We start from the raw sequence: 9,196 nt of genomic DNA on the forward strand, positions 1-9,196 counted from the left end.
TATAAAGGAAATAACATGCATAATGATAAAGATTCTAAAAAGTAGAAAGTATGCATGAAATGTAGTGATTGTCACACAAACATGATCTAACGCGTAGACGGTCCTAAAGGGTCTAGCGTTAGACTAGCCCATGTCTATAAGTTTCCACTAGCATTGGACTAGTGAGAAATCGGAAAAGAGGGCCACAACTAGCGTTGGACTAGTGTAGAATTGGAAAAAAGGGCCACAACTAGCGTTGGATTAGTGTGGTGACATCATGTATTTATTATAATCAAATAAATCATATAAAACATAATGAAAACAAATAAAATGAATAAATAAATAAAATAATTAAAGGCATTAAAAAAACATGCAATTACACACATAAAATCACATAGGAGTACATAAAAAATTTTAAATAATAAAAGAAAATACCTCCCCCTTGAAGTAGTAGCTAATTGGGTTTGGTTTTACTTAGACCTGACAATTGGACGGGTTGAGCGGTTTTGTGCGGGTTGATATTGGGTTTTTATTTAAATGGGTTATACCCAACCCGTCCAACTTTAAATTGGATTACTTTTGGGTTGGGTCATATTGGGTCATCTCAAACCCATGACCCAAATATAACCCAATATATTAATTAATAGATTTTGATACATAAATTATCTCAAATATACTTTTACATACAAAAAATTTTTAAAAGCAGCAAGAAGAATACCTAATCAGGAAAATATTCGAACAACCATGTTCATATGGCACAAATTTAGAATTATCCATACAGGTTGTAGCTTCCAAATTAAAGCAATGAACGAAAAAGAAAAAATCTGTTGAACTAAGAACTGAAGCTGCCTAAATACTCAATATTTCAATCCTGGATTTTTGGACATTAGAGAGAAGTACTCCTCGAGGCTTAGGAGCTCAAGATCACCAAACATAAAAGGCTAAAAGGCATACGAAAATTACCCAAAAAGACATAGAATTACCCACAACTAGTTCATTATCATCATCATTTCATCCATCACTTCCTCACCTCTGTTCACCTCAGCTCTTAAAGAATCTTTGTCACTTTTCACACACAGACACAGAATCTTTGTCACTTTTCACACACAGACACACACTCAAAATACTATGGCTGAGCTGATGTTTTCCTGGATTTTTGTTTTCTTGTTGGTGAGCAATATTGCTATTCCAGGACATGGACAAAATGATGATGGCTCAATTCCAGGAGTTAGTGAAGCTAGGAGAGCACTTGTGCCTGCTATGCTCATGGCACTTGAGCAGCATTCAACCCCAGTGATATAACAAATGGACATATACTAGAACAGCTGCAGCAAAAATAAGATGGCAAGTATTAACAACCAACAAATAAGCAGAAGCAATGGAAGAATTGGACACACAAAAGACAACCACATTCAGAATAAACACATAGAACTCATGTTACTACTTTCCGTGTAACTAGAAAGCATAGCAATCATATGCTTATGTAGATACCCACTTGAGAACACTTCAAATGCGTACGGGAGAAAACAACAGACATGCACTATGAATCAGCTTTTGTAGTGATAATACCCAAACAACATAAATTCTAACCAGCGAAAGGTATATAAGATGAGTTAAAAACAGAGTACAACAAGTATTCTAAAATATCAAGTTCACATGACATACTTACTAAGTATCAACATTTGCATATGCATCTTGTTCAGCAATAAATCTACTAATATCACTTCCAAGATCTTGCTCCTCGTCTTCTTGTTCACCTTCAAAATCTTTATCAGGACTCTCTAAAATTTAGCAGATTTAATCAACCAATGAAGAAAATAATTAAAGAGATCCTAAGCTACTGAAAATTAACAGTCAATGCAACTAAATATCTAATTTACCTTCACTATTATACAACCAATCTCGAGAACATAGTAGTGTCTCCACATTATCTGGCAACATAGAAGTTCGAAATTTTCCAAGAATCCTCCCACCATGACTAAAAGCAGACTCAGATGCTATAGTAGTAATAGGAATACTGAAGATATCTCAAGTCATAAGTGAAAGCTCAGGATATCTAATTCTACTCTCCTTACAATAAGTCAAAACATTCAAATCTGGTTGTTGCTTACGATCTACTAGTCGCTCCTCAAGATACAACTCCAACTCAGATTTGTTACCACTTGCCCCTTGTTGAGATTGGTACACATCAAAACCCTACAAATATCATAAATATTGAACGTTTAAGGTTATATAAATTGAAACAAAATACAAAAACATGTGAATCAATTTTACTCACATCCATGAGATCTCTAGTTTGTCCATCATCACCATTAAAAGTACCCTCCATTGGTGTAGCAGTAATTGCAGTATTGGTCTTAGAGTACTCTTCGAACAAATAAACAACTTTTGTTTAATACTAAGAACCATTTCATCCCGTGATTGAGGATCCAACACAAAAAAGCAATATTCCACAAACTGGAGCTTGTAACGAGGATCCAAAATAATGGCAAATGATAAGATAACACTATAGCAGTCCCAATACTTTTGAAATTTGGTCTTCATATTAGAAGCCATTTCACTGATCAAAAAATCTGGACTATTGGCCTCTTTATTTAAGAGACATTGAATCTTCCAAACATTGGGAAAGTATAAGTTAGTTGTGGGGTATTTACTTCCCGAGAACAATAATGTCATATCATAGAAAGGCCTAAAAAACTCTGCAATCTTTTCGACCCTCTGCCATTCCTCTTCTAAAGGACGCAACTTGTAGTCATCATCCACATCTTGAAGTCGAGAAAATGCATGTCTAAAAAGTAAGGCCCTCTCAAGCATGAGATAGGTAGAATTCCATCTAGTTACTATATCCTGTCGCAATTTTTTATTTGTTTCCAATGACAGTTGTTTCACCAATTCGGCAAACTTTATGACCCTACTTTTATATCCTTTCACATACTTTACATTTTCCCTAATTTTATAAACTGCTTCATCAATCACATGCAATCTAGCCTTTACAATTAAATTCAACACATGTGCACCACAACGGACATGAAGAAATTCACTTCCACAAATGGAAGAACCATTAAATAAAAAATAATTTTGCAATAATCTAGTCACTCTATCATTGTATTTTGCATTATTTAGAGTGATGGTGAAATTTTTTTTTATCAATTTCCCATTCATTTAGAAAATTAATCAGCTTCTCGGATAAATTTGGACCATTATGAGGAGGGGGTACATGACGAAACACAACTATTCTCTTCTGTAAATTCCAATTCTAATCAACATAATGTATTGTAAGTGACATGTATCCGTCACTCGTAATAGAAGACCATAGATTAGATGTCGAACAAATGCGGCCTTGTACAAGTTCAAGCTCTTTTTTGACCTTTTCTTTTTCTCTTCTATAAATCTTTAACACATCAGATTTAGCTGTATTACGCGAAATGCTTTTCACAGAAGGATTTAACAATAAATGCAATTCTCTAATTCCAATGTGTTCCACAAATTGGAAGGGGTAGTCATGTTTAACAATTGCAATAGCCACCTTATCACGATATATCTCATGATCAACCGTGGCTAATCCAGTAGGCTGCTCCTCATTATGAGCATGACTTGCCAAATGGCATAATAAATTAGATGTGCCACTCACATTATCTGCTAAGTACTTCTTACCACATGTTTTGCATATAGCTTTCCGTCTACCATGCTCGTCTACCATGCTCATCAGGCTCTAACCTGTGAAAATGAGGTCAAACTGTTGAATAGGATCTCTTATATATCGCCATATTACTCCCATGATTGCAATCATCGACATCATCATCAAGATCGCAAGCAACCGACATATCCTGCCATAGAAAAGATATCAGAGCAGTCCAAGAAAGAAACAGAACAACGGCACCCCTTTTGGAAAATACTTACATGAGCTTAAGGTAGCACTAACTATGCTATTATTAATCTAAGCACGGAAAACATGCAAGTCACTCAAACTCATCAAAGTTCAAATTCATCCATCTAATCGTCATCAAAGTTGGTTGTGGAAAGTCATGCATGAACAACTATGATCTCATCAAGTATTAAGCAAATATCAACCCAGGGAACAAGAAAGCAAATTCAAGTATTCAACCAATCAATACTCTATTTTAGAAGACAGAAATAAGAAAACCCAAGCTGAAAACTCTTTTAACAGAACACAAAATCGCAAGAGTCACAAATAGCATCATACATGTGCAGGACAAGTTGAACTACGCAGAACTGCAGAATTGTAAACCTTAATTCGACTAACAAGAATTTCTGGTTCACTAGACTGACTAGCGAAAGCTGAGGCCTAACTACAGATTGGCAAATAATTTCAGTTTTAATTTCACCTCTATCATCAATAGCTTCTCCAATGACACTTATGATACGGCCAAGAGCAGCTCATAGCAATACACCTAACAAATTCTCTCTTGTATTCTGAGCCAACTCAAATACAAGTTGGATCTGATCATCAAACTCCTTCAGCACCATCAAATTGGCACCCCTCCTTCCTTGAATCTAATATGAAGGACAACATCAATCACTTGACAAACTTGCAGAATAGCACCCTTTCCAGTAAAAATCTCGGTGTTGGTGTATAGAAACAAAAAGCCAATGGAGCCATGGTGGTGTTCTCACCAGTATGATGATCCCTTCAACCTTAAAATCTAAAATCAACTTTTACTACAGCAATTGGTGTACTCTACTCCTAAAAAAAAAAAGGGAAGATCAATCCTTAAAATCTAAGGTCAAAGAGTGGCTATATGCTACGTTAGTACCTTTCAACACAGGATGCTTGTTTCAGTCATAGAAAAAGAAGAAAAAAAAGGGACGACGGCAAATAAAACAAAAGGGAAGTACATCGATTCTAAACAATGAATGAATCAGAACCCCTATAAACCAAATTTTAGTCTTCAAGATAGGAATAGCCCAGGACAAGAGGACGTACCCGTTGTTGACTAACGGGCGTTGTAAGTTGCAAGTGGTAATTGCAGATAGTGGAAGGTGAGAAGCAGGCCGTGTCTTCAGGTCAGGGGTGGCCACTGCAGATAATCGGTCTCAATTCTTTTGTGGATTCGTTTTGGTTTTGGATTTGGTTTTGCAGATTTTGTTTCTTTTGATTGAAAACGTTGTTAGCAAGAAAGAAAGAACTCTTCGTGGAGAAGGCAACGAAGGTAAAACATCACAGAGGTGAATTTGTTCAAGAGTAAAGGCAGCGAAGGTCTTTGCGTGTTCCAATTTTGTTTATTTGTTTTTTTTTAGTTGGATCATGGGTGCCCAACACAAATACCCAAACCACCCAAAATATATGTGAGTTTTTATTACCCAACCCAAAATTGACCCAACACCCAATTTACCCAACCCAACCTTAAATTAGTGGGTGGGTTGGGTGGGTTGTTGGGTTTTGGATATAATTGCCAGGTCTAGTTTTACCTATATTAACTCCAAAATTAAAAAAATCATCAAGGCATCAATTTAATTAACAAATAAATCATAAAAAAATAGAAATAAGCATGAAATCTATCAATTGAACACTTAAATGAAGTATAATCAATAATTAAAGCAGAAAAGTAGCTTCTATTTAAGAAATCAAATCTATTAGGGATTTAATTGTAAAAATTAATAAAGGTTTGGGGGTTAAATTATAATTATCACAAAGATCTAGGGTCAAAATTAAAGAAAAATAAAGTTTAGGAACCTATTTGCAATTAAATTAGAAACCTAATGGAAAGAAGTTCAAAGTTTTTAGGTCTATAGTGAAATTAAGTAAAAGTACAGGGACCATACTGCAAATTCCCTTTCTGGTTTCTTGATGGATCAGGCCACTGGGCCATTTTTGCCTTTCAGTTGGGCCAAAAGCTCCAAAAGCCCGACGAAAAATCCAAGGAAAATGCACGGGCCAATCCATAATCTTACCTAAACAAATCCAACCAAAAGGGTGGGCTTTTACCTCCTAAGCCCAAGCCAGAAACCCAAATAAATAAACTAAAGCCTATTCGTAAAACCCAACCAAAATGAACCAGGCTTTTCTACCAAAACATAACCAAATCAAACCACAACCCAAATCACTAACTATTTTACCAAAACCCAAAAAGATAAAAGTCAATGAAATTTATTAAAGAATAATTATACTTTAAATCCCAAAAATAATTTACTTAAAAATGCATTTAAACATGGAAAATAGGATCAGAACTCAATAGGGGCAGAAATAGTTCAATTGCAAAAGTTTTTGGGCTATAATGGAGTTAAGGAAAAGTTTGGGGGTCAGAACACAATTTCAGAAAATTTCCATGCATTCTTCTTTGATGCATTCCTCTGCAACTTTTGGGTTTTCATACAGCAATTTCGCATGGCCAAGAATTAGAGATTCGGACTCAAAAACATGAACCCATGTGACCCAAAATTTACCAAACAAAGTCTAATACAGCATTTCACCAAGAAATCTGACATAATAATCCACAAAAATGAGCCAGAAAATTGCTGAAAAATTAGAAAAAGAAGAAAGAACAGAAGAAACATATTCTGCAAAAACATCTTGGCAGCTTTGATGCCAATACAAGTTTAAATGAAGCAAGAGAGGTTGAAATACTTCACCTTTAACAACTTCGAGGGCCAAAATCGCGTGTCAAACTTCGAGGAAGGAAACTCCAAGATCTGTCGCTGGAGATGCAAGAATGCCGAACCCAACAACTTCAAGCCCCTATTCAAGGTAGTAAAGATGTTCGTTTCAGGAAATTTTCTAAATAAGAGTTCTTCTCCTAGGATCGTAGATGATGTAGAAAGAAAAATCTCCCCAAAAGGAGTTGTAAAGAAGGAGAAAACTGAGATTGAAGGTTGCTAATCGGCCAACCTAGTCAAGCGAAATTTTTGCTGAAATTTGCTCTCTTTTTTTCTCTTTTTGCTGTCCTCTCTTCTAATGAATGTGTTTTCATCCATTTTATATGGCACAACCCAAAACCCTTGGAGCAACGATGGGGATGGGTTAGACTTTAGGGATTGATTATGAACCATTAGATGATGGATTTTGGATAAGAATTGGTAGTTGATCTGGCACTTGTACTAGAAGACTTGAAAAGGAAGAAAATGGAGCTGGATTCAAGTGGGAATTGGACCCAAAATGGTAGCTGCAATCTAGTACATGGCCTCGTCAATGGCCACCGAGCAGCGAAGCTTCCCTGTTCCTCATTGTGGAAACAACTGTCTGTTCTACTTTCCCTTCCTGACCAACACCTTTTATTTCCGCGAAAAAGAGAGGCGCAAGGCAGAAAGCAAGAGGCAGGACTCTATGAAAATTATTCCTCTCACTCCCTATTACTCACGGGATCTTTCTTCCTTTTTTTTTTCCCAAAAACAGAGGCAAAGGCAGGACGGTGGAGATGGGATTGAAACCAATTTTTGTTGGCTACTGCTAAGGAAAAATGGAGATGGGATTGGCTTTGTTGAGTTTATAGCCTCACAATTTGCTTGTTTTGTTTCAACTCTTTAGCTTATTGGAGGGAAAAAATTTTTTTTTTTTGAAAAAAATTGAGATTAGGACTGACAGTGGAGATGTGATTGAAAGTAATTTTTGTTGGCCGTTGGAATAACTATTCAGAAGATGTTTGTATAGCCTCTCAATTTGCTTCGTATACGGTTTGTTTCATCTGAATAATTGGTGGGGTATTGAACTGTACTATGCCTGCTAATCATAATCTGGTAGGCATACTACTTGAAACACGTAACTTCAAAGGGGAACTCTGACTTATGGCATGCCTAGTCATACATAAGAACTTCCTGATTGTTGGTCTTTCTCTCCATGTCTTGTTATTGAATCATATTAAAAGTAAGTTCTGAGTTTGATAGGTTTGTTATTGAAGCATATTAAAAGTGAGTTCTGAGTTTGATAGGTTTTTCTGATAACACTCAGGGGGTTGGGAATCCTATGTGATCTACAGGCAGAACCAGCCAGCACTCCAAAATCAACATCTAATTGTTAGTTTTTCCTAAACAGGTAATATGTGAGAACCTGTTACAACACTGGTATGCTGTATAAACATTACAGCTACAGTAACTGCATAAGTAAATTCCATAGATAGTGATGTCATATTGAAAATATCTCATCTCATGTGTTGCCTTTTCTGATTAAAATGAGCTTTGATTAGATTCTGTGTCACAGATAGTTAGCCAATGGACACCAGTAATAAGCATGGTTCGAAGACTCGGCCGGGACGAGACCGTGACGAAACGTTTCCGAGATACGTGACAGGCCGAGATGTCACCGTGAAGGGTTGAAACGGCCGAATCACACCGAGTCATCCCGAGTCAACTTGAATTTTTATTATTTTTACTAATTTTTTAATTACTTTTGTTCATCATATTTTTTACAATTTTTAGAATATTAAATATTTCACAAATTCGCGTTTCGGCGAGACCGCGACCGATATGCCGAAACCGATGTGGAACGGTCCAGGCCGCAACCGCAACCGCTACCGCGACTTTGAACCATGGTAATGAGAGTTTTGGATCTCTTTCTTATAGCATGAAAATTTAAGATAAAGTACACGCAAACATATAGCAGTAGGCCAGACTGAAATTCTCAGCAAGAAGAAGTTACCTCTCTGCATTAGCAGTTGAGTCAGCATAACTAGAAGATACATCTTTTTTGTAGTCTTTGGTTCCTGAGAAAGGTAGAAGCGGATCTAGAGCAGGTTTATGCATAGAGGATCTGATTGTTCAATGAATTTGAACCATGTGGTTTGGCCATAAAATTCTTGAAGAATAAGGAGACGAATCAGTTTAGATTACGAGTGTTCAGAATTGTCTGAACAGCTTGACTTATTCTGCTGTGAGAGGGGATGCAATTGGTCATTTTCACCATTTAAACGTTTGGTGTAAATTGAATGTCAAAGTATTCTAAAAGAATATTATTTTTTATTAAGTTGATCTTGAGATTAAAAGAAAATAATAACACAGTCAAATGATTTTATAGAGTTATAAAGTATTAGATATAAAAAGAATGAACAATAGGGAGAAATGTAATGGAGAGGATCTTAACTCATTGTACACATTGCTATAATGAACAACATATAAAATTATTATTATTGTTGTTGTTGTTGTTGTTATTATTATTTGTTCATGAAACAATTTTAAAATGTTGGACTCAACACGTCAAATATGAACACACCATTTGTGTGAGGACCCGTAAATCTTCCTTATTTCATAATATTTTTATTTTATTTTC

General features: G+C 35.9%; 1 protein-coding gene across 6 annotated transcripts; it reads right to left on the minus strand.

Moving 5' to 3' along the window:
• Positions 1–710: 710 nt before the first annotated feature.
• On the minus strand, positions 711–5,151 carry LOC113775594 (zinc finger BED domain-containing protein RICESLEEPER 2-like). 6 transcript variants are annotated; one of them, XR_003468901.1, is made up of 6 exons: positions 4,925–5,151; positions 3,634–3,806; positions 2,258–2,346; positions 1,860–2,175; positions 1,649–1,760; positions 711–1,304 (listed from the first exon to the last, which is right to left on the minus strand). XR_003468901.1 is itself a non-coding variant. In XM_027320547.1 (5 exons), the coding sequence occupies exons 2-3, from the start codon at positions 3,139–3,141 to the stop codon at positions 2,097–2,099; spliced, it is 963 nt and encodes a 320-aa protein (XP_027176348.1). In that variant the 5' UTR covers positions 3,142–3,806; positions 4,925–5,151; the 3' UTR covers positions 711–1,304; positions 1,649–1,724; positions 1,860–2,096. The 6 variants fall into 6 exon arrangements, 5 of the variants coding, with proteins under 5 accessions (XP_027176348.1, XP_027176347.1, XP_027176346.1 ...); XM_027320547.1 differs by having other exon boundaries at positions 1,649–1,724; positions 2,258–3,806; XM_027320546.1 differs by having other exon boundaries at positions 1,649–1,736; positions 2,258–3,806.
• Positions 5,152–9,196: the final 4,045 nt, after the last annotated feature.

Source organism: Coffea eugenioides, chromosome 6 (genome assembly GCF_003713205.1).
Source record: "Coffea eugenioides isolate CCC68of chromosome 6, Ceug_1.0, whole genome shotgun sequence".
In the NCBI taxonomy this organism is placed as follows: Eukaryota; Viridiplantae; Streptophyta; class Magnoliopsida; order Gentianales; family Rubiaceae; genus Coffea; species Coffea eugenioides.

Coding starts and splice junctions, on each gene's coding strand:
- LOC113775594 (XM_027320547.1), bottom strand. CDS start 3,141: ATGAATGGGAAATTGATAAAAAAAAATTTCACCATCACTCTAAATAAT. Junction 2,176..2,257: donor AAACTAGAGATCTCATGGAT/GTGAGTAAAATT, acceptor TGATATTTGTAG/GGTTTTGATGTGTACCAATC.